This window comes from Phocoena phocoena, chromosome 15, assembly GCF_963924675.1.
Source record: "Phocoena phocoena chromosome 15, mPhoPho1.1, whole genome shotgun sequence".
Taxonomy (NCBI): Eukaryota; Metazoa; Chordata; class Mammalia; order Artiodactyla; family Phocoenidae; genus Phocoena; species Phocoena phocoena.
This window is the reverse complement of record NC_089233.1, coordinates 20,930,271-20,956,461: the sequence shown is the minus strand read 5'-3', so window position 1 is coordinate 20,956,461 and position 26,191 is coordinate 20,930,271. Positions and strand designations below refer to the sequence as shown.

At 44.5% G+C, this 26,191-nt stretch overlaps 1 protein-coding gene across 1 annotated transcript in view; it reads left to right on the top strand.

Annotated features, from left to right (window-relative positions):
- HS3ST2 (heparan sulfate-glucosamine 3-sulfotransferase 2) overlaps nucleotides 1-26,085 on the top strand; it is a 94,500-nt gene extending 68,415 nt beyond the window's left edge. Inside the window, exon 2 of the mRNA XM_065892498.1 lies at nucleotides 24,707-26,085. Coding sequence (XP_065748570.1) covers nucleotides 24,707-25,325 — 619 coding nt within the window. The 3' untranslated portion in view covers nucleotides 25,326-26,085. The remainder of the gene's footprint in view (nucleotides 1-24,706) is intronic.
- Nucleotides 26,086-26,191: the final 106 nt, after the last annotated feature.

Below are 26,191 nucleotides of genomic sequence, written 5' to 3'. Positions count from 1 at the left end.
TCTTTTTCTCTTCTTTTTCTGGGACCCCTATAATTCGAATGTTGGTGCATTTAATGTTGTCCCAGAGGTCTCTGAGACTGTCCTCAATTCTTTTCATTCTTTTTTGTTTATTCTGCTCTGCAGTAGTTTTTTCCACTATTTTATCTTCCAGATCACTTATCCGTTCTTCTGCCTCAGTTATTCTGCTATTGATCCCTTCTAGAGAATTTTAAATTTCATTTATTGTGTTGTTCATCACTGTTTGTTTGCTCTTTAGTTCTTCTCGGTCCTTGTTAAACGTTTCTTGTATTTTCTCCATTCTGTTTCCAAGATTTTGGATCATCTTTACTATCATTATTCTCAATTTTTTTCAGCTAGACTATTTCCTCTTCATTTGTTAGGTCTGGTGGGTTTTTATCTTGCTCCTTCATCTGCTATGTGTTTCTCTGTCTTCTCATTTTGCTTAATTTTCTGTGTTTGTGGTCTCCTTTTCGCAGGCTGCATGTTCATAGTTCCCATTGTTTTTGGTGTTTGTCCGCAGTGGCTAAGGTTGGTTCAGTGGGTTGTGTAGGCTTCCTGGTGGAGGGCACTAGTGCCTGTGTTCTGGTGGATGAGGCTGGATCTTGTCTTTCTGATGGCCAGGTCCACGTCTGGTGGTGTGTTTTGGAGTGTCTGTGGCCTGTTTATGATTTTAGGCAGCCTCTCTGTTAATGTGTGGGGTTGTGTTCCTGTCTTACTAGTTGTTTGGCATAGGGTGTCCAGCACTGTAGCTTGCTGGTCGTTGAGTGGAGCTGGGTCTTGCCATTGAGATGGAGATGTCTGGGAGATTTTCGCCATTTGATATTACGTGGAGCTGGGAGGTTTCTTGTGGACCAGTGTCCTGAACTTGGCGCTCCCACCTCAGAGGCACAACCCTGATGCCTGGCTGGAGCACCAAGAGCCTGTCATCCACACGGCTGTTCCGCGGTCCCCAGGCCTGTTGCACCTTCAGCTGCTGAGGCCCGTCCAGAGCCGGCAGCCTCAATTTGGCCGCCCTCCCCTTGGGCTCGGGGGCAGTTCAGTGACAGTGGAGGGAAGAGACCCTGAGCCAGGAGTTCCAGCTCTGTGGAAACACAGGCTCCATTCTGGGCACAGGGGGTGGGACCGCCACAATGGCTATTCTTAGGTTTGATTCAAGATATAGCATTTAAATGGTGACTACCTTCTTCCATGTCAAGGTTCTTGATATAATAAGGACAAATCCACATCTCCTCCACAACAATCTTGTACAATCAGAAAGAGAAAAAAAGATTCTGACATCTCTCCTTTGACCGCCTTGCTAATCAGAAAAGTACTTTTCACATAAGTGGTTGGAATTAAATAATAATTAGTTACATTTACATGACATCCCACCCCTTGAAAAATGTTGACATATGAGAGATACAATTAGATAATCACAGTAATAACCAGACTTTGGGTTTTTCTAAAAGGATTTTCTTCTTAAAGGAGCATTGTTTTTTTTTTTTTCTTTGAAAACCAATGAAATGTTTTTGACCATGATGCAAGCATACTTTTAAACTGTTTTCCTCGCATTTTCCTTTTTAGGATATTTGATAAGCAAATTATTTATAAACTTAACACAGAGGACAATGTGCATGTTCTTTGTGAGTGCTTTTTCTGGTCATTACAGGGCTCCTTAAAGAGAGCTCAGCTACATACATCTTTCTGCAGTAGGTGACTTCCCCATTGCCTGCATGAGGACATGATCCTTCCCTGGAATCTTCTAATGCAAAAGCACATATATCTTTGTTTTGTTATCATTTCTTGAGGCCTTGCCTAGCACCAGACATTGTGCAAAATACCTTTAATGCTCATCCATCTTCACCCTTAATTATTACAAGAATCCTATGAGGTAGGCACCATAATTGGCCCCATTTAACAGATGGAAAAAACTGAGGTTTACAGAGGTTAAATAACTTACCCGTGATTTGTCAGTTAAGAGATGATCAAGCAGAATTAAAAGCCATGTCAGACCAACTCCAGGGACTGTAGGTTTAACCACTAAGATATTGTGCCTTCCTAATGTTGAGGAGCTATCAAACTGACCTACTGCATGAGAAATGCCTTACAGTGGGTTAAATGAAGGTTAGACTTTGCAGTTCAACTCCCCCTGCAGTCAGCATCTTGCTGGAACCACTGGTGGGGAGAAGAAATTTCCTGTGTTTAACAGAAAAGGGCCAGGGTTTGCTGACATGTTTAGTTAATCCACATGGAGATGGCTGATGAGGATTCTGGTTAATTAGTTGTGGAATTTAAAAAAACGAGCAGATGTACCATGGTGAAATGCATTTTACTTCTTGAACCCTGGGGGAAAGCACTGGGTATGTTCTGTGGCTGTGTGTACTTACATATCTTGATTGGACATTCAACAGCATGTTTTGCAAGGTTCAGGTATCCTGGCTTTGTTCCAACATGGATAATTACATTCTGCTTCAGCTCTGCCTACAGTCTCAGGCAGGTACAAGATTAATCATAATAGCCACAGCTAACAAGCGCCTACTATGCACCAGCCAACACATGGGGAAATTTCCATGCATCACCTCCAATCCTTTCCACAATCCTGCAGAGTAAGGTTTATTTTCTACCCTTTATTGGGGATACTGAGGCTCAGAGAGAGGACAGTTACTTGCCCAAGGCTGTACACAAATAAGTGGCAAAACAGAGACTCAAACTTAGACATGTCTGGCTCCAATGCCTGTATTTTTTCCTCTTCTGCATTCTTCATTTGAAGAAAAAATGCACTTGACAAAAAAGCCAAAGGATACACAAAGGATGTGTAATGAAAATGGAGTTTCCTCCCAGCCATTAGTCTCCTGGTTTCCCTTCCCAGAGGCCCACTCTACCATGCTCTTACGTAGCATCCAATATAACTATGCATGTACACCTCAGTCTTTTCTTTGAAGTTGTGGTTATAAGTTGTTTGGCTGAAATGGACCATATCTCTGTACTGAAGTTTCCTATTTAGAATTTATAAATGCTTTGGGAGCAAAACTGGGAAGGATTTTGTATAAATATCAAATGAAGAACAGTCTGTTCTATCTACACATCTTTCAGGAAAAGTCATCAAGAACAGCAGGTCGTATATTTTTATACATAGTTGGGAGAAGTAGAGGAGACCAGAATATCCAGGGGTAACTGTGTCCTTGCTTTTGATATCCAAACACACACACACAAACACACACACACACACACACACACACAGAGAGAAGACCAGTTATCATGTGTAATATGGTATTTTCTAACTTCTTTTTTTCAAACTACCAGTTTAATACCAGCATTTTCCCGTGTCTTAAACATTTTCTGAAGTTATTTATAATCACAGCTTAGCGTTTCTCAAAATGCATATACATACCATCATTTAATCATTATAGTATTGTGCGTATTTAGGTTGTTTCTGTTAGTTCACCACTTTAAATAAAGAATACTGTGTTGAGCACCCTTATAACACATCTTTATACAAATATCTTAACATTTCAACAGGCTAAATTCTAACAAGAGCCTTCCTTTAAATTATTTTTTGAAGTGTAGTTTATTTACAATGTTGTGTTAATTTCTGCTGTACAGCGAAGTGACTCAGGTATACACATATATACATTCTTTTTTATATTCTTTTCCATTATGGTTTATCCCAGGATATTGAATACAGCTCCCTGTGCTATACAGTAGGACCTTGTTGGTTATCCATTCTATATGTAATAGTTTGCATCTACTACTTTCAACTTATTTGCAAACCTAGCATTGTATGAGAGTGCATATTTCTATGCACCATGGATAACACTAAATAATAACTTTGTGATAGGTCAAAATGCTATCTTATTTGGATTGAATTTGTATTTCTTTGATATCTAATGAATTTTAATATTTTGCCAGTTTTATGTCTTCTTTCAGGAATCATTTATGTCTTTTCCTCAGTTTTCTGTTGGGGTGTCTTTCTTATTGATTTATAAAAACTCTAGTAAAGATACTAAATATTTGTCTATCATATCTGGAACACCATTTGCTTTTTTGCATTTTATTTTCCCTTATGGTTACTTTTTTTGTCTTCCAAAACTTTAACTTTTTTTTGGGGGCCTCACCTCGCGGCTTGTGGGATATTAGTTCCCCAACCAGGGATCGAACCCGGGGTCCCAGCAGTGAGATCCCTGAGTCCTAACCACTGGACCACCAGGGAATTCCCCAAAACTTTAGCTTTTAACTTCTTTCTTTCTTTCTTCTTTGATATCATGGTTATAAAGCCTTCCCAATTCTCAAGAATATATACATATTTACTGATATTTTAATCTCTTACCCCATTGTTTTCTTTTTAACATTGAAATGTTTCATTCAATTTGAATTAATATTGGTACAGATGTAAATGAGGAAATCTGACTACATTTTTCCCAGCTTAATCACCTAATTTTCCCAACAAAGTCCCAATAATGTGTAATTTCCCAACTGCCTTGAAATACTACCTTTATCATGTGTTTTTTATGTAGCTGTGTTTATTTCTGATTTTGTATTCTGTTCTATAAATCCATTTGCCTGTTTCTGAGCCAGAACCACACCGTTTTAATTACTACAGCTTTATAATATATATTGTGTGACACTGTAGCTTCCTTCCCATGATTCTTCCTTCTAACACAATGCATTGGCTCTTATTTTTAATTTATTCATCCAAAAGAAACTTTATAATTGTAATGTCAAATTCAATTTTTAAAATCCTCTTGGGATTTGGATTGGTATTACATTTGATTTATAGATTAATTTGAGAAGTATGGATGTCTTTCTAATATTATGATTTCCCATCTCTTCATTTATTAAAGTTTTAATTGAACTGTGTATACAATATGGAACAATCTTAAATATCAATTGTGTTAGCAGGCATCTTTGTCTTGCCTGACTTTAACGAGACTCATAGCCTGGAGGTTACAGCACATACAACTAGAATCAAAACCCTTGGGTTTACATCCTGGCTTCACCAATTAGTACATTGGGTCTTTGGCAGATTATTCCTCTGCACCAAATTTCCTTATGTGAATAACAAGGTTAATACAAATACCTACCTAGTGATATTGTGGTGAGATTTAAATGAGATAATAGATATGAAAATACTTAGAACCATGCCTGCCACGCGGCTCTCAATAAAAGTAAGCTATTGAAGAGAACAGACTTGTGGTTGCCAAGGGGGAAGAGGATGGGGAGGGAAGGATTGGGAGTTTGGGATTAGCAGATGCAAACTATTATATATAGGATGGATAAGCAGCAAGGTCCTATTGTATAGCACAGGGAGCTATATTCAATATCCTGTGATAAGCCATAATGGAAAAGAATATGAAAACGAATACATATATGTATGTGTGTATAACTGAGTCACTTTGCAGAAATTAACACAACATTGTAAATCAACTATACTTCAATAAGAACTTTTTTTTTAAGTTAGCTACTGGCACTATTTCATCCTTCAACATACAAGTCCCTGTGGGTTTGAGATGGATATTCTTTTTCATGTTAAAGATGCAGCCTTCCTGGTTTCTTAAGGTAATTTTTTTCTTTATTAGTGATGGATGTTGAATTTACTAAGTGCCTTTTCAGAATCAGTTGAGAGGATCATTTTTCCTTTTGACCTATTTCTGCACTGAGTTATGATTCTGTATTACATGTAATGATATGGATCTCAATGGGATGTGGCAGCTTTTCTCTTAATAAATTGTGCTTTGGTAGATATTACTTGAAATCTTGACTGGTCAGTTTCTCTCAAGAGGGATCTTTCACTTGTCAGCTTGAGGTAGATAAGCTGCCTGCCAGCATTCTGGCAGGTGTCTCGCCCCCCTCTTCACCTTGGCCAGTGTCTGGGGGCCGCCTGTTTTAATAGCGCCACAAGATAATCTCCCCATCACTGCCCTACTAGGAAAAGTGGCTCCAGCCGGCTGTAGGGCTGGGGGAAGCTCTGTAGGTCCAGCTGCTCGTTCTAGAGACCTGTAACACTGACTGTGCTTCTGCTCTCTCACCCCACCAGGGTCCCTGGTGCCTCCGATTCCAGAGCTATTGGAAGATTCTGCTTTCTTCTCAATAGTGACACCCCCTCCTCTCTGCAGCCACTTAAGTTTCAGCTTTCTTTTCCAAGACCAATACCCCTCATAAGTCAGCCTCCCTTCTTCCAAAAGTAAGTCTCTCTTCCTTGTCTGCCACCAACTCTTCACTCATTCTCTTGATATTTTGACTTTATACCTTTTATCCATTCATTATCAACTTAGTGGTGACCAGAGAAGGAAGAGAGATGAACACTGTGATTCCCCCACGTTATATGAACGCACTACCATGAATTGGGCCCTTTATCAATATTAAATGATGCCCTTTGTCTCATTTAATGTCTTTTGCGTTGGATTCTACTTTTTCTGGTGTTAAGAACGTGACTCTAGCTTTCTTTAGACTGGCGTTTTCCTGCTGCATCTGAATCCCTCCATTTTCATATAAAATGTTTCCACCCCTGTGTTCTGGGTGGTCTTATGAACACAAATATGACTGACTAGGTTTTATGCGAGAATGAGAAACCTTTATTGTTGTCATTTTTTTAAAGTATGGGGTTTAGCCTATTTCCAGCGATTCTGAATATTAACACAGTCAATCCTACTTCTGCACTTCTGTCATCTTGCTCTACAATTTTGGCTCTTTTTTCCTTTCCTGTCTCTTTTGTTATAGGAGCTGCATTTACTTTGCTTTTCTATTTTCCAATGTTTTGAAGGATGCATGTCCTGTTTTTAATTCTTCATAGTATTTTTCTCTAATAGAGCAAATGAGTAGGAGGGACCTTCTGGTAAAGGATCTCCTGTGCTTTCCCTCTGCCCCTTCCCTCCCCCTCGTCCTCTATTGCCAATTTCTCAGTCTGTGTTCATTTAACCTGGGATCTTGAATTTGATTGATGAAATTATTAATTTTTTCACCTGTATTGGGGTATAAATTATTACCTTTTACATCTAATTTTTAAAGAAAATTATTGATATTAAGAGCTAAATGTATTAATTCTTTAGACTCTGTGCTGTCTTCAATCCCAGTCTCTATCCTTTTATATTCAACTTCCCTTTCCCCAGTTCCTTCACACCATCACTCAGGTCACTGCTTTTATCTTCAGAAAACTTTTCGAAGAAAGAGGTGGAATGCTTTTCAAGCTTATCTTATAGTGCTTTTCTTTTGCCTTCACAGGCAAATTGTCTAACTACTAAGTATTGGAAGTAACAATTTTTTTTTCTGCAAAACTCTGTGAATGATGATTTGTGTTTTCTAGCATTTACTGCTGCTACAAAGTCCTTATCTGGCTTGAATTTGTAGAAAAACTGTTTTCTTTGCTTTATCCATCCTGGGTATATATAATACTTATAAAATGTTTGCATTTTACGTATAAGGTTAAATGTTTGACCTGACGCATGCTTGTATAGATAGATGATGGATGGATGGATGGATGGATGGATGGATGGATGGGTTCACTGATGTAAGTTTTATTTTGTTTGGACTACTCTGGCCTTTTGATCTGCCCACATTGCCATCTTTTATCTCTGAAAGTGTCTATTTAATGAAATCTTTGCCAATAGCTCTGTCCAATTTGTTTCAGGTTTCCTCTTCAGTAACATCGCAAACTGTTCGTTGCCTACGACTACTCTGTCTTCCATGTCATCTTTTCTCCCAACAGTTCAATCTTGTGGATCTTTACTTGAGAAGCCCAAGATGAGGCTCAAGTTTGTTCTGATTTTTATTTTCTACGTTGCTAGTTCCACTCTCGATTTCTGTCAGTGTATTTTGCTAGTGCATTTTTAGATTCTCTACAGTACCGTCTTACCTCATCCATACCTGTTTTGTCTTACCCTATTGTTTTTCTCATTTCATCGTATGGTCTTTTCATCCAAGCCGGTACTCATCTCCTGAACTTCTGCTCAAATGTCCACTCTGGGGTTTCTTCGACCCCTCAATTCCCTCGTTACACTTGCTCATCTTTTCTTCCACCCCAAATTGTAATTATATATTTGCTTATTTTTTGTTCATTATGTCCTCCACCAGACCAGAAGCTCCATGAGGGCAAGTGCTACATCTGTTTTACTTAGAGCCATGGCCTCGGCACCAGCAATGGCTGGCAAACAGTAGGTACTCAATAATTATCTGTTGAATGAGTCTATGTCTGGCTTGGATTTCTTTTGGCCAAACTAACATTGTTTTGAGCCAGAGGTTCCCAAACTTGAGTCATTATAAGGATCACCTTTTTTCCATATTCACGCACCATTTGTACTATTTACTTAATTTTCGTCTTTAGATCGAGTCACATTTTCTATGCTCACTGCATATTTAAGCCTCATCCTAAGCAGTGAAATCTGTTAAATATAGATGATCTTCTAGTTCTAATTTTCTAAAATGCATTAAAATAAACACAAAACTGTTTTACAAAAATGTAACTTTCACCCATGAATCACTTGCATACCAGAGACTATATGTGACTGCACTTTGGGAAACGCTTTCTAAAGAGCTCAGGCTGCTGCATTTTCTCAAGGCGCCCAGGTCTTCTTGCCCTTTGGCTTTGATTCTTCCCCTGTTATTCATTTGACCAGCATGAGTCATATGCTGTTTTGACTGCCTGTGGTGGTGTGGCCCAGTGACAAGGACTGAGACTCCACACTCAGCAAGGAAGCCAGCATCCCTTCCTGATGGGGTTTGCAGACTAACTGGGGGAAAGGCAATAGATAAACAAACAGATATGCAAGAGATTTACAGGTTGTGCTCAGTGCGAGGAGGGAAATAAACCATGGGGTTTAGAGAGTGACATTTGAGAGTGGTGACATTTGAACAGAGACCTGAGGATGAGAAGGACTGAGCCATGGAAGAGTCAGGGGAGAGTGTTCTAGGCAGAAAGAGCAGAAAATCCCTGGAGGCAGGAAAGGGTAGGACTGAAGGATTTGAGAATGTCTGCTATCTCATCTTGCAAGGTGTCCTGAATGCCTTCCAGAACTGAAATGCAGAGCTGGACCATTCTACACCACAGCCTGGACAAGAATCCAGATTTGCACAGTTTGGGTGAGACCTGGACCCTGTAGAAGTTCTGTTGACTCAGTAACCATACATGCGGCTTTGGCCTGGATGATATCCGAGCAGCTGACTCCCCAGTGTCTTGCTCAACAGCACTGCTCTCCTTACTCCCTGCACGATCAGAAAGCCATGCCCTGCTCACCTTTGCAACCACTGGGCTTCGTATATTCTGATACACCTGCCTCTCCGGGAGACAAAATGGAAAGAACTCCTGATGGTGGCTAACGTCTCCCAGGGAAGCGACGGAATTGTGGAGGACCAGGCAAGAGGTGTTGCCGCCACCAGCTGCAGTTAGGTCACCTCCCACCAGGGGGCACTGTTATGCTGCAGGAAGTGGGGGCAGGCTTGTGGAGCTCAACCCTGCAAAATTTAGTAGCCATAGGGACTCTGGAGTGTGACATTGTAAAGCTTGGTGTTAAAAAATAAGATGAACTCACTGATTCATCCAGTCTTTGGCTGGGGTATTTGCAGATACCTGGGATGCATTCAGATTTGGTGGGGACTGACAGGTCCTTAGCATGGATCCAGGCACAGGTGGAAGGTGGGCCTCCGTGGACACTGCAGGCAGGGAACACTGGGAGGTGAAGGGAGGTGGAGACGCACAGGCCTGGGGGACTAGCATCCGAAGGCCACCGGGTTGACCATCTCCATCCTTGGCTGGTCAGTGTGGAAAATTTTATGTGTTTGGCAGCAGGATCATGAAGATGTTTCATGCTAACAGTTTCTCTATTCTCCATGGTGCGAGCTCATCTGCTGAGAGGGACAGAAAAGGGCTGGCTTTGATCATTTGCAGAGAATGGAAAGGTCTGAGATAGTCATTGCGCAGAATGGGACAGCGAGTTGGCCAGAGGAACGTGGTGGAATTTGCTGGCTGTGCCGAGGCCCCCTTTGTGTCAAGAATAAGGTATTTGTAATGCAGCCATCCTGCCAGTTTCAGACGTTCTCCAGCAGCACTTTCCCTTCTTCCCCTCCATCTGTTTTCACTTAGATTGATTTCAGGAGACTGCAAGGAGGATGAAGGTCCCCTAAGCCACCCCTTGGTACCACCCCTGGTAGCCTTGGGGCCACTTGGTGGAGCAAGCTGGCTCTGAATGGTTGCTGGCAAGCAGAGTCTACCTAGAGAAGGATGCTGAGCTGCTCCTTGAGCTCCGACCATGAACGAGGATGCTGTGATGGGTCCTAAGCTGGCAGGGACCAATGTCAGAAGAGACTGGGTGAGAGGTTACCAGTTGGATTTGGTTATAGATTAGATGTGAGTGTTGCTGGGGCAACTGGTGGATGGTGGGGCCATTAAGTGAGGCATAAAGAGATAAGTGGTAAGTGCAGGAAAAATAACTGAAATACATATGGAGAGGGACTGGTAAGAGGGGTAAAAAGGAAACCAAGACCTTGTGTTCTCAAAGCCAAGAAAGAACATATTCCTCAAGAAGCAAGGAGTGGGCTAATGCCTCAGATACCACAGAAAGTTAAAACAAGGCCAGGACAAAATGGCACCGGCATTTATGGATGTGCTCAGAGAGAGCTGCTTTAAGCGGGTGAGGAGGAAGAAGGCAGATGTGACAAGTTGAGGATGAATGTGAGGTGAGAAAGTAGAACCATTGAGCTTTTTTTTTTTTTTTTTTTGCGGTACGCGGGCCTCTCACTGTTGTGACCTCTCCCGTTGCGGAGCACAGGCTCCGGACGCGCAGGCTCAGCGGCCATGGCTCACGGGCCCAGCCGCTCCGCGGCATGTGGGATCTTCCCGGACCGGGGCACGAACCCGTGTCCCCTGCATTGGCAGGCAGACTCTCAACCACTGCGCCACCAGGGAAGCCCAGAACCACTGAGCTTTATTTCATGAACTTTGGGAAGAAAAGGAGCTATATAGGGCTGTAGCAGGAGAGCACGAAGGGACAGATGATTGGCTTTTTGAAAATGAGAAAGACAAGCACTATGGCACAGTAACTATAGTTAATAATACTCTATAGCATATGTGGAAGCTGCTAAGAGAGTAGCTCTTACAAGTTCTCATCGTGAGAAAAAAGGTAACTCTGTGTGTAAGTCTGTGTGGTGATGGATGTCCACTAGACTTCTAATGGTGATGATTTCACAATATATATGTACGTTGAATCATTACATTGTACACCTGAAACTAATATAAAGTTATATGTCTTTTATATCTCAATTTTTAAAAATAACTGAATAAATGAAAGAACAAAAAAAAAAAGAAAAGACTTAAACGAGAGCGGGAAAATTAAGTAGAGAAAGAGGAATCCATTCATGGTACAGTGCTTTATGGTTTACATGGGCCCCTCATGTGTTCATCCAGCTTAGATCTCACAGCAGCCAGGGGAAGCCCACCTTCTCATCATCCACCTGTTGCGCTGGGGAAACTACTATGAAAGTCACAAGGCCAGGAAATGGAAAAGCTGGGCCTCCAATCTGGGTTTTCTGAATTCACATCATCTACAGTTCGTCATCCAATATCCATTAGCCAATTCCATTTAGTGCATAAACATTCACTGACTATGCAGTTCATGCCAGGCTGGCCAGGACCTGGCTACTCAGCCTGTGGGCCATGGACCAGCCTGTCAGCCTCACTGCAGAGCCTGTTCGAAATGCAGAATCTTGGCCCCCTCGGTGGACTTACAGAATCAGAATCTGCCTTTCCACAAGACCCCCAGGTGTTACAAATGTGCCTCCAAGTGTGAGAAGGGCTGACTTAAGGGACCCACTCCTGGGGAAAAGGGAGGGTAGGCTTAGTGTGGGGAAGGAGCTAAGCCCAGACAGTGAGAGAAGGTGAGAGACCCAGAGTTACCCGCAGAAGGTGCCCTGCTAGTGTGCCCATGGTCAGGCCAGACTAGCCTGATGGCACCTGAGAAATTGAGGTCCAGTTGCCTGGAAACTTATCAGAACTCTACGTGCAGCAGCAATATCCATTCATTCAATGCCCACGGTCACCCTCCCTCCTTTCCGAGCCAAGATTCTGGAGAGCAGAGCTGTGAATTCCCGGCCTTCCTCATCTTTGCTTCTCACCCACACCCCAGCTCCTCCAGACACATTTCCTCCCCCTCACTCCTCAAAACTGTTTCCATGCAGGCTATCTTCTCCCTAAACAATATCAATGGAGATTTTTTAACATAGCTTTTTATTAGCTAGTTTTTTTAAACTACAAACAATGCATGCTCATGGCAAAGGAAAAGAAATCCAATGAGTGCAGAAAGATAAAGGTGGAAAAAAAGCCCATCCTATACCACGGGCCATCCAGGTCCCCCAAGGTGATCACTGCTGACAATTTACTGTGTATCTTTCTAGAGATGGTATATGCATATCCATACTGGCATCTATGCGTATATTTTGTATGTAAATAGGGGCATATTGAACTCGCTGTTCTGCATCTTGCTTTTTTTTTCACTTAAGAATACATCTTGGACTCCTTTTTGTGTCAATATCTATAGAACCAGCTTATTTTTTTACCAGCCACAAAATAAGCTATTGTCTGTCTTTATTTAACCAGCTTCTTACCAATAGACATGTAGGTTGTTCTGGTCTCTTTCTGCTACAAACAGTGTTTCAGTCATTAGGTCAATGCCAGCTGCTGTAACAAACGCCAAGAGAAAAGTGTATGTCTTACTCATGGTAGTCCAAGGGGGTTGTTTTCCCAGTTATAAGGGGTCTTCATGCCCCTTCTACATTTTGGACCATCTAGGGCCTCAGAGTTCTCTGCATTTAGCTAGTAGATGGAAAAGAAAATGAAAAGGACACACCTACTTTGTAAGCACCTGGGTCTGGAGGTAACACACATAGAACCAGTCACAGGGCCCCACCTGGATGCAGGAGGTGCTGGGAAACGTAGTCCCTGGCTGGGCCACCGCCCTCTAGAGACAGAGCTACACTATGGAGTGAGGAGCAGGGATCTTTGGTGGATACCTCCCCATCCCTGCCATAAATACTGCAACAAACATTCTTGCACACAGGTCTTTACACACTTGCACAACTAAATTTCCAGAAGTGGAATTGCTGGGTTAAAGGTTATGTGTATTTTACATTTGGGTAGATAATATCTAATTGTCCTCCTAAAGATGCATTGATTTACACTCCCTCCAATATTGGCAAGTAGTTAGTTCTACACGCTCTTGCCAGCAATAACGGTTATAATTTTTTTTTTTTTTTTTTTTTTTTTGCGGTATGCGGGCCTCTCACTGCTGTGGCCTCTCCTGTTGCGGAGCACAGGCTCCGGACGCGCAGGCTCAGCGGCCATGGCTCACGGGCCCAGCCGCTCCGCGGCATGTGGGATCTTCCTGGACCGGGGCACGAACCCGTGTCCCCTGCATCGGCAGGCGGACTCTCAACCACTGCGCCACCAGGGAAGCCCCTCGGTTATAATTTTTTAAAGTATATTTTCCAGTCTTATAGGTGAACAATATGATCTCATCTTAGTTTTAATTTGCATTTCTTTAATTTTAAGAGAGATGGAGTGTCTCTTCATGTATATATTTCCCATAGGTAGCTCTTTTGCTGTTAACTTTTCACAGCCTGTGTTCCTTTATTCTACCAGCTGGCTCTTTTTCTTATTAATTTGCAAGAACTTTGAAAAAATATATAAAACATATAAACACGTATATAGATATTAAAAATATATGAAATCATCCTTTGTTTCCCTATCTTATACCTGCAAATATTTTTCCAGTGAGTCATTTTCCCTTTATTTTATTTACAGTATTTTTCCATCCCAAAGACTTCCATTTTTTATGTATCTAACTTTTCAGTCTTTTCCTCCATGAGTTTTGTCTCATGCTTAGAAAGGCTGTCCTTGTGCCAAGATTAATTTTATATTCTCATGTTTTCTTCTAGTGTTAGTCACACTTGCTTGAATCCAGATTTTGCAACTTGCTGCATCGCTTTGGTGACTGACTTTAGTTCCCTGTGTCCCAGATTCCTCAGCCCATAAACAAGAATAGTGAGAGTGCCGGCCTCAGGAAGTTAATGTGAAGGCTGAGGGCAGTGGTTCATACACAGAGCTGAGAACCGCATCTGGCCCTCGGTCACATCGAAGGCATCAATGACCCCGGCTCTATCAGCTCCGGCTGCTATAACAAAAATGCCATAGACCACGGAGCTTAAATGACAGAAAGCTATTTCTCACCGCCTGGAGGTTGGAAGTCCAAGATCAAGGTGCCAGCCGATTTGGTTCCCAGTGAGGACTCACTTCCTGGTTTATGGACGGATGCCTTCTTACTGTGTCCTCACGTGGCAGAGAGGGAGAGATCATCTCTCCCATGTCTCTTCTTATAAGGGCACTAAGGCCTCCACGCTCAAGTCCTAATTACTCCCACAGGCCCCACCTCCAAATACCATCACACTGGGAGTTAGGGCATCAGCGTACGAATTTGGGGTGGGGATGGGGGGAACACAAACGTTCAGTCTGTAGCAGACTATGTGTATGGCTGATGTATGCTGTGTGCATGCACCATAATGAGTTAATATACGTTTACATTGTGAAATGATTTTCAGAGTCAGGTTAATTAACGTATCTATCACCTCACATAGTTACCATTTTTGTATGTGTGTGGTGAGAACACTTTAGACCCACCCTTGTAACAGATTTCAAGTGTACCACACAGTATTGTTAACTGTAGTCACCAGGCTATGCATTAGATCCCCAGAACTTATTCATCTTATAATTGAAAGTTTGTACCCTTTTTCCAACATCTCCCCATTTCCCCACCCTACACCCCAGCCCCTGGCAACCACCATTCTACTCTCTGGTTCTATGAGTTCGACATACAGATTCCACCTATAAGTGAAATCATGTAGTATTGATATCTGTCTTTCTGTGCTTGGCTTATTTCACTCAGCCATAAAAAAGGAAGGAACGCCTGCCATTTGTGACAATGTGGATGAACCCACAGGACATTATGCGAAGTGAAGTAAGCCGTGTGCCCATTTCTTCTGATTAGCAAGTGGCAGAACTCTAACTCAGGTCTCTTTGATTCCAAATCCTATACTCACAACCAGCTGCTAAAGTAGCCCACTGCCCTCCGAACATCTCTAGGATATATCAGGCAAGGAGGATCCATTTCTTTTTTTTTTTTTTTTTTTGCGGTACGCGGGCCTCTCACTGTTGTGGCCTCTCCTGTTGCGGAGCACAGGCTCCGGACGCGCAGGCTCAGTGGCCATGGCTCATGGGCCCAACCGCTCCGCGGCATGTGGGATCCTCCCGGACCGGGGCACGAACCCGTGTCCCCTGCATCGGCAGGCGGACTCTCAACCACTGCGCCACCAGGGAAGCCCAGAATGATCCCTTTCTTGTCTCCATCGGTCACATGGCAGGACTCAAGACAAATTCCATAATGCGCAAAGTATGGGTGAAAGAATAGGTGTCACTGGGGGGACTTCCCTGGTGGTCCAGTGATAAAGAATCTGCCTTACAATACAGGGGACACGGGTTCGACCCCTGGTCAGGGAACTACGATCCCATATGCTGCAGGGCAACTAAGCCCACGCACCACAACTACTGAACTCGCGCCCTTCAACTAGAGAGTCTGCGTGCCACAAACTACAGAGCCTGCACGCCACAACTAGAGAGAAACTCGAGCAATGCAACAAAGAGCCCACGTGCCACAACAAAAGATCCCGCATGCCTCAGTGAAGATCCCGCATGCCGCAACTAAGACCCGACACAGCCAAAAATAAAATAAATAAATAAATAATAAATCTTAAAAAAAAAAAAAATGAATAAGCGTCACTGGGGAAACTTGCACTAGAAGAGGCAGGCAAGGGGTTACTCTGTCTTCTCACCATCACCCTGAGGGACATACCAGAGCCTGGACCAGCTGTGGGTTTATGCTCCAGGGAAGGGACTCTGCCCCGACACCTACATCAGCTTCCCTTCTTATAGGGCAGGGGTGAGAACAGCCTTGTCAGCTGGGGGGACAATCAAACTACTAGGACACCAGCTAGGCTGGGCTGAGGTGCCAGCTGTGTACAGAAGTTATCTGGGAAAGCCAGCTGTCCAGCCCCTGGGGGCCTTGATGACTGTCAGAGACTGGGTTCAGGCATGGCCCCTCCTGGCAGAGGAGGAAGCCACCAGCCCTACTGGGAAGCCAAGTTCAGTGCAGCCCCTCACACTGAGAAAAGGGAGCCCCCTTACCCCTGGGGTTTACAAGACTGTTAACTCCTTGAGGACAGAGACTACACCATGCCTGTCTTTGTATCCTGGCATACAGCAGGTGCTCGATAAATCCTTGTCCAATGAATACATGAATGCGTACCAAGCACAGGACAGGCCCTGTTGATAGAGATCTGACAGTGGTGATCCCTGCCTTCCGTGACCTAACACTCTAGGGTGATGACAGATGCAGATAATGTGTAAAAAATGGGATGTGTCTGTAGTGACTACCATGGAATCACAAGGGTAACAAATTGCCTAACTCCTGGGAAGGGGGAAATAATAAGGGCACAATCAGGGAAGGCTCCCTGGTGGAGGTGATGACGAGCTAAGAGCTGAGAGATAAAGAAATTCTGCCTGATAGGCTACAGAGCCTTCCCCCAGAGAGCAAAACATGTCAGAGGTCCCTTAGCATGAAAAATGCAGTTTCGGGGGAGAACCCTGAAGAGTCCAGTCTGGCCAGAGCCCAGGGTGGCTGTGGGCTGGATCAAGATGAGCCACATAAATCCAGTTTAGGCCTTTATCCTGTGAGCAGTGAAGAATTATTGATGGGGTTCAGGCTGGGACTCAGCGGTTTCCTCCTGTGTCACATCAATGTAAGGATTTGGGGCTGTGGACTTGGAAGGAGGAGTTGCCACGATGCCAGAGGGGCCTCATTTCTACGCTCACGGTGGCTGTGAGCTACGCTACACAGGCTGTGCCTGCGCTCAGCCAGCATGTAGCGGGTGAGCAGGCTTAGTTTAGTTTAGTTTTGTTTTGTTTTAACATCTTTATTGGAGTGTAATTGCTTTACAATGCTGTGTTAGTTTCTGCTGTATAACAAAGTGAATCAGCTATAAGTATACATATATCCCCATATCTCCTCCCTCTTGCGTCTCCCTCCCACCCTCCCTATCCCACCCCTCTAGGTTTAGTTTTAAGAACGAGCTTCTTGCAAGAAAGCCTTTCCCCTCCTCTTTCCCTCCTAATTATCCCTCTGGAGACAGCAATTATTTTTTTTCAAGGAGCCTGGTTACCCAGCTAGGAGCTAATAAATCACTGAAGTCCCCCAGGCAGTCAGGCCTTTTAGAACACATACACAGAGTGTACAGATTTAGCAGGAAATGAAATCTTCCAGAGAACCCTATCAGTGATAATCAGGGGTGTACCGGTCCTGCTCAGAGGCCCTGCACAGCATGTCTCTCTGTGGACAGTGGAGCCACAGAAGCTGTCTCTGTCCCACTGGGTGGGTCAGAAAATGCCATTTCCAGAAAGCCTCAAGCTGACAAGTGAGTGTTTGGATTTTGTGTGTGTGTGTGTGTGTGTGTGTGTGTGTGTGTGTGTGTCTTTTTTCGGTAAGGGCCGCAGAAGTCTGTGATTTTTCCATTAGGGAGAAGATAAAATACGGACTTTCGTGCACACATCTCCACCGGCACACACAAATATGCTTCTTCCTCGTTGTTCCCAGACTTGGGAAACAAAACTTGCCTTTCTATTTTTTCTCTTCAGCAAATATTGACTACGCCCCTACCGAGTGCCAGCCATCTCCTAGGTGCTGAGAGCACAGCCATGAACAAGATACACAGCAACACTCTTCTTCTGGAACTTCCAGTCTATGGCTCGGGGCAGGGGTGGGCAGAGACATCCATCAAATAAATATATAACATCTTAGGTAGCAATGAGCGCCATCGTGTTACTTATGAGGGTGACTTTTATTAAGGCTGTGCTTCCCAAGCTTCTTTGATCATGAGTCCTGGGGCAGGGGGCTTGTTAAAAATGTAGGCTCCTGGGCTGTACCCCAAACCCACTGAAGCTGAACGTACTGGGACTCTTTAAGGCACACCCCCAGGTGATACTCCTGAGCTACCATATTGAAGGCTATGCGGCTAAAGGAACATGCAGTCCTCAGCCATGGTTCTTAGCCCTGGGGGGCCCACTGGGATCATCTGAGGAGCTTTAAAGTTGCAGGTACCAAGGCCTCCGCGCCCACCCAGAGATTCTTATTTAATTAGTCTGGTGTGGGGTTATTTACATATTTCCAAAGCCCTCCAGGTGGTCCCAGAGTCCAGCTTGACTTCCCCAACTCCTCCTCTCCCAGCCACACTACAGGTGACCACAGCCCTGTCCTCTTTCAACATTAGAGGGAGCCTGGGGCAAAGGACAGAGTGCAGATGGCAAAACAGAAATGGCACAAGATGTGCTCCTTTCTATCTCATTTTACCTTCATATATGGGGAGGTTTTTTGGGGTTTTTTTTTTTTTTACGGTACGTGGGCCTCTCACTGTTGTGACCTCTCCCGTTGCGGAGCACAGGCTCCGGACGCGCAGGCTCAGCGGCCATGGGTCACGGGCCCAGCCGCTCCGCGGGATGTGGGATCTTCGCGGACCGGGGCACGAACCCGTGTCCGCTGCATTGGTAGGCGGACTCTCAACCGCTGCACCGCCAGGGAAGCCCTATTGGGAGGTTTTGATTGAAGCAGAGCTTGGATTCCCCTCAGCCTGTGAGCCTGAGCACGTATGGCCATGATGAAATTTTTAAAATGGCACGGCGATCCCCTCGCCCCAGGACTATCTGCTGGAACCTTCCTCTGCCCAAGGCCAGAATGCCAAGAAAAGGCCAAACTTCCTAAGGTAAACACTGGTAACTTCTGAGGACTCGAGATAACCTCTGAATAGCCACCTACCTTTGACACTGGATCTTTGATCAATTTATTGAGCACCTATGTCATGCCAGGTATTGTGCTAGGAAGGCAAAAACGAACAAGAAACACACCCAAGATGCTGATGATCTGTGGAAATAAATGGATGGATACCTAGTAAGTTCTACACAATGGGGTGAGGTCTTAGTAGTTGGATGCAGGAAGTGCCAAGAAATTACAAGAAAGGGTTCACAGAGGATATGACTTTTCCTTTGGACTTGGAAAGATGAGTAGACATTTACCAGGGTGAAAGAGACAAGAGAGATGATCAAGAGTCTTAAAAAAAAAACCAAAAACTCAGCAAGTGCAAAACATATGAAAGAGCAGGATGTGTTTGGGGAGTGGATTTTGTGTCCAGCATAGTATAAGCGTCAGATTGCCAGGAGGTGGCAAGAGATAAATTCTGGAAAGGTAGACAGCAGCCTTGAGTACCAGGTCAAGGAATGTGGGCTTTCTTCAAAAGAATAACTGATGGTTGACAAGATTGGATTTGCTTGAGAAGGAGTTCCCTGGTGGACACAGACTGCAGAATAAATTGAAAGGGAGACGAGAGTAGAAGCATGGAGGTCAGAGAAAAATCTGTGGTGTATGAGTGCTGGGGGAGGGGGAGGGGGAAACTTGAGAACTTACAAGAACGACAGACATTAGATATGAGAAGGGGTCAAAAATGACTCTGACGTTTTTCTGCCTTGTGAGTGGATTCACAGTGATATCACCTACACAAACAGGCAAAAGAGAGAAGTAAGCTTGGAAGGAAAATGGGGAGTTCAGTTGTTGAGATGAGGTGTCCACTCCACAGACAGTTGGACGTTCCAGTCCATAGTGTGGGAAAGCTGGAGCTGCAGTTACTGGCTTGTGAGGAGTTGACAGCTCCTGGGCAGTGCTAACGGCTGGGGAAGGAATGAGGTCATCCAGGAAGATCATGTAGAATAAGAGAAGTGGGAGATAGACTCCTGGGAAGGTTCCCGGTGGTTTGGAGAGAGTTGAGAATGTGAAAAGGGATGACGGCCTCATTGCATAACTGGATTAGGTTGTTGGCTTCATGTAACCTCAGAAATATTGATGGAGACTTTACTTGTGCCATGGCTGTGGTAGACTTTGCAGATATAGATGCAAATAAGGTGCACCTGTCCACCCTCATGGAGTTTATAATCAAGTAGGGGTGAGTGTAGCTTCCACAGAGAGGAAGCCAAGTTGTGTACGACACGTTGGAGTTCTTGGGTTGCAAACAACAGAAACGGACTCTAACTTAAAGTAGCCCCAAAACAAACAAACAAATTAGAAGGATGTGCAGTAACTCACAGAATACAGAGGAGAGTGGGAAAAGCAGGTCTCAGAAAGGACAAGAACCCAGAGAGCTGAAGGGATTTGGTAAAAGAAACCGATAGGGAGGCTCTTCCATGCTCCTGTGTCTGGTTGGAAGATTCAGTCCACTTTCAGTCTTTACGATACATTTTTGTCTTTATGACACAATTGGCACTAATTAACCTAACTTCAGTCATGCACCCTCCCCTTGGCCTGCTAAGATTTTATCTAAAGCAGGAGCGGTGGTTCCTTTAAAAAATCTGGGAGCTGCCACCAGATGTGGTGGAAATTGTTGCTTAGCAGGTTAAAATAACAGATGGGGGGTAAGTCCAAATGATGAGCGTTAGACCATTCTTTCAGTAATTTTTGCAGAGCTACACAGAAAAGGACGCTGAAGCTTAAAAGGGTTACAGGGTGAGAGAAAAGTTCAGCTGTTTGTTAGCAGCTGGAAACAAATCAGCAAAATTTGAACAATGACATGAGGAGGAAAAATGAGCCTTAAGGAAAAGCCTAATGGCCCCTTCCCACCACAGAGCAGGGAGGTGTGTGTCCATATGGTCTCCTTGTACATTATCATCCCAAGGCCTCCTGTGCTCTATTCCAGTGACCGAATGAGAAATAAATATATAGGGGTGCCCTTTGGTGGGATAGAGAAAATTTGGAGTACACGTTTGACTCACGACGTGATGACCTTGGTGTCATGTTATTTACAGTCTGGTGTTTGTATCTTCCTTAGTATCTGTAATTTGGTTTTGTAGCTGATATGCCAATTAGGAATTAGAAGGGTGGAACTTCACTTCGGTGCACAGCTGGGGGGATGATGTGACACTCTGAAGATCCCTGGAATTGGTCAGAATTTCCCAAACTGGTAACAGAAAGGTGTGTCAATTGGTGCTCCTGGCAAAAGTTCACAGCTCCTTGGTCACATAAGCTTTGGAAATGCTGCACCTTCAATTCCTCTCTTGGATGTCCTTTAGCGTATCAAAGGATGTTGCAAAGAGGGACTTCCTTGATGGTCCAGTGGTAAAGAATCTGCCTTACAATTCAGGGCACTTGGGTTCGACCCCTGGTCAGGGAACTAAGATCCCACATGCCATGGGGCAACTAAGCCTGTGCGCCACAACTACAGAGCCCACGCGCCCTGTGTACCACAACTAGAGAGAAGCCCGCGTGCCACAACTAGAGAGAAGCCTGCGCACCGCAACAAAAGATCCCGCATGCCTCAGTGAAGATCCCACATGCTGCAACTAAGACCTGACGCGGCCAAAAATAAATTCAATAAATAAATAAATAAATAATAAATCTTTTTTAAAAAAGGATATTGTGAAGAAATCTGTTTAATGGCTTATCAGGTCAACTTTTTGTGTGCTGATATCAATAACCCCCATGAAGTTTGGAAAGCCCTTAAGTTTAAATGCACTGTCACATATATGTAATTTCATCTACTCTTGTCATAAAGGCCAAAACCTCATTACAATGTATGCCAAGGTCGTAAAATGTTACAGGCAGATGTCTAAGAAAATCCGGCCAAAGAATTCTATTCAAGTACACCTGTGATTATTTGCCAAGAATGATATCCAACTTAAAAAATGGCCTTCTCAGTATTAATAAATACTTTCAAAGTTTCAACCCATGAGGGTGCATTATAGACTCTGAGCCTAGAAGCAAATTATCAGTCATATCTACCAGCTGCAAAGAGAATTTGAAGATTCAAGGGGATAATGGGTAGATTTGCAGGGAAGGCAGTAGGGGAAGGGATCTGACAGCACAGGTGGGCAGGTGAGCCCTTGCCTACCTTGTCTTCTGAGATTAGTGGGAGGGGTTCACGATGGATAATAGTCACTTTCAAGGTGAAGGAGAGGAAGACTGAAGGAGTGGAGGGGTGGCAGCTTATCCTTTTCTAGAGTAGTGGGAGGCTAGTTGTGTGTTAGGGTGGTTGAGTATGGTTGACAGTTTATGGTGAGAATTTGGAACACTTACTATGAGGAATGATGGGGGCATCATTATGTAAAAAACATCAAAGATTATTGAGCAGTGTTGAGGGCTCAATTTAAGCTAGAATTAATAAATATATAAAGGAGAAGCAATCCTCTGTCAGGATCAGCAATTTTCTCTACTGCTGTTTGACAACACAGAGACAGAATTAGAAAGGATGAAAAGTTGGCAAGATGCATCATTAGAGATTGGAAGAGCAAGTATTACGAAGAAATAAATGTTGAGGATGATGGCGATGGCGGTTAGGGTTAGGGTTAGGGTTAGATGTGGAGATGATGCTATTGAAATGATTTTCACTGGGTCCAGAGAAGGTTTAGAAGAAAGTGAAATCGAGAATATCACAGATGAATCTGAAGATCGGGTATCAATACAATGAATCTGAAACTGTGGTAAAGGTAGAAAGAAAGAAGGTTGTAGTCTGTGTTTGTATCCTGTGGCCGCCATAACAAATGACCACAAAATGGATGTCTTAAAACAATGGAGATTTATTCTTTCACAGTTTTAGAGGCCAGAATTCTGAAACCAAATTGTCAGCAGGGTTGGTTCCTCCTGGAGGCTCTGAGGAAGAATCTGCTCCGTGCTTCTCTCCTGGCTTCTGGTGGCTGCCAACTGTGCTTGTCATTTCTTGGCTTGTAGACCTATCACTACGTGCTCTGTCTTCATCATCACATTGCCTCCTTCTCTGTGTATCTCTTCTCTCCTTCTCTTCTTTTCTAAGCATATTCCTCACAAGGAACCCTAATCCAGGATGACCTCATCTTGAGATCCTTAACTTACTTCCATCTGCAAAGACTCTTTTTCCAAATAAGGTCACATTCATAGATTCTGGGTGGAGGTATCTTTTGGAGGATCACCATTCAACCCACAACATAGTCCTAGAGTGGAATTTCAGTGTGAACCTTTTCAGAATTAGGGCAATTCCGAGGACAAGACCTATGGTATGGCCATGAGAAAGAGTTGCTAAAAGGAAGAGAAAAAGGAGATATTTGGTCAAAGAACTGTAAGACCAGGTTACTGAAAAGAGATGACGATAGGGGCTGGGATGAAGAAGACCAGGTACCAGGCGCCTCTATTCCAGAGGACTGTGAAGATGCATTCTGTGGGTGTTGGGAAGCGTAGTGTTAAGAGTGGGGGAAGGATGCTGTGTTGGTGGTTCTCACCCCTACCTTCACATTGGAATCATCTGAAGAGCTTCAGAAAGGAACCCACCCCCAAATATTTTTAATCAGTTGGTCTAGGATGGGGCTCAGACATTTGTGGGTTTTTTTTTTAACTTTCTTGGGTGATCTAATGAACAGCCAGGATTAAGAAAAACTGGTTAAGGGTAAAACACAACCTTCAGAAAGAAGTAGCAGACTTCCCTGGTGGCGCAGTGGTTAAGAGTCCACCTGCCAATGCAGGGGACACGGGTTTGATCCCTGGTTCGGGAAGATCCCACATGTCGCAGAGCAACTAAGCCCGCGCACCACAACTACTGAGCCTGTGCTCTGAGCCTGTGCTCTAGAGCCTGCGAGCCACAACTACTGGAGCCCGTGCTCCGCAACAAGAGAAGCCACCGCAATCAGAAGTGCGCACACTGCAACTAGACAAAGCCCACGCCCAGCAACGAAGACCCAACGCAGCCAAAAATAAAAACAAAATTTTTATTTTATTTGAGAAAACTGTAGCGACTGGGAGCCAGAGGTGTTCTCCTTCACAAGGGCCTGAAAGAGACACACCTGAGAAGGAGACATCAGCGTGTCCCACCATCCTCCCTTAAACCTTAAGCAGAACCAGGAAATTAAAAAGTAAGGGAGCAAGAGGTTGCATTAGGGCTTCCGACTGAGGTCCCCACCAGCCCGCAGTTCTGTGCTTCTTCAGTCTTATACCAAGGAGGGAAGGACATCAGAACTCATTTCTAAAACACGTGTTATTCCTACAAAGCATGCCTTTCCTCCCCCCAAAAGATTTTCTTAATATACTTAGAGAAGTATCTTTTGCCAGAACAATATTCGGTGGCTTCCTTTGTATTTTTTTAATATGTAATAAACACAATAAAAATTTCAAGCAGCGTAAAAGATTACACAATAAAAACGAATTCTCATTTATCCCTGACCTCCTGGCTCTGCTCCCATTCAAGTCCCCTCCCCAGAAGCAATTACTTCGATTGGTTTCTTGGTATCTTTCCTGAGATAAACAAGTTGTATCTTGCTTTTTTTCATTTAAGCACTAAATCTTGGAAATCATTCCATAAGAGTACACACAGATCTACCTAACTCTATTAATTGGCTATTCCATCAATTTATTTATTTCACGCTGATGGACATTTAGGTTGGTTCTTGTCTTAAAGCAAACTGTTAAAGACCTAAAAAACAAAGTCAACAAGAGTTAAAGTGGGTTCTTCATCAAATGAGAGCAGGTGAGCCTCAAATGTCCCGTTGGTGAGGGGGCGGGTGCTTCAGGGAGCTGGGTGGAGGGAAGTGATCTCCAAGCCCCCAACAGAGCCCTGGCTGATCATGTACGTTTCTGCCTCGCAGGAGCCTGATGCCCCGGACCCTCGAGAGCCAGATCACGCTGGAGAAGACCCCCAGCTATTTCGTCACTCAAGAGGCCCCTCGCCGGATATTCAACATGTCCCGAGACACCAAGCTGATAGTGGTCGTGCGGAACCCCGTGACCCGCGCCATCTCCGATTACACGCAGACGCTCTCCAAGAAGCCGGACATCCCTACCTTCGAGGGCCTCTCCTTCCGCAACCGCACGCTGGGCCTGGTGGATGTGTCCTGGAACGCCATCCGCATAGGCATGTACGCGCTGCACCTGGAGAGCTGGCTGCGCTACTTCCCGCTGGCCCAGATCCACTTCGTCAGCGGCGAGCGGCTCATCACCGACCCAGCCGGCGAGATGGGGCGGGTCCAGGACTTCCTGGGCATTAAGAGGCTCATCACGGACAAGCACTTCTACTTCAACAAGACCAAAGGATTCCCTTGCTTGAAAAAAACAGAATCGAGCCTCCTGCCTCGATGCCTGGGCAAATCGAAAGGCAGAACTCATGTACAGATCGATCCGGAAGTGATAGACCAGCTCCGGGAATTTTATAGACCTTATAATATTAAATTTTATGAAACTGTTGGGCAGGACTTCAGGTGGGAGTGAGCCATCGAGATGCCAGGGCTCTTCCACTTGTCTCTTCCGCGAGGTTTGCCCTGAAAGTCCTTGACCCTCTTCCCCCAGGGAACCCAGGCTCCAACCCCTGTTCCCATCTCGGATTTCATCATCCTGGAACCCGGGAGCCCAGCTAAGGCCAAGAGACCACGGGGGGTCCCTGACACTAGCCCTCCCAGTCTGTCCACGCAAAGCTGATCTGCCTCTGGCATGTCCGGTCAATTCTGAATGGTTTCCCTTCAGCCCTTAAGAGGCCTTGGGAAATTGCTTTAGGAAGAGTGGGAGTGCGTCTTCCAATTATGATACATATTATAAGGGATGATGGTCTGTTGCTATGAACACAGCAGTCTGTCCCTGTCACCGTCCACCCCGGAGTGGGTTTGTTAATTTCGAGCGGCATGTACCTCCCCTCTCAGCTTAAGTCTCCGAGCCACCCTGGGTGATGGATGGGGGACCAGCCTCGTCCTCCTGACCTTAGCAGCTCATGGCGAGATTACAGAGCTGGAAGTGTCCCGCTGGCCACCCTTAGGAGACAGACCCTTTGCTGATGAAATAAACCAGTGATTTCAAAGCCTGTGGTCTCAACTCTGCTTGAACTGTCTTTGAAAACCGCTCTGTGACTCTCCCTGCTCCCTGTGGGCAAAGGCACATAATTCTGCTGTTACGGGTACTTTCCTCACGCGAGCTTTCATGTTCAGCATGCGACAGAATCACGCTTGTCCATGTGAAATAAATACGGCTCTCTCGTGTCCTCGTGGCTGGGCTTTCTCTGTCAGGCCTGGAGCACGGCGCATTCATCCAGCTCCTCCAAGCAAGATGGGGCTGCACTGGGGATGGTCTGGGAGGGCAGCGAGGGA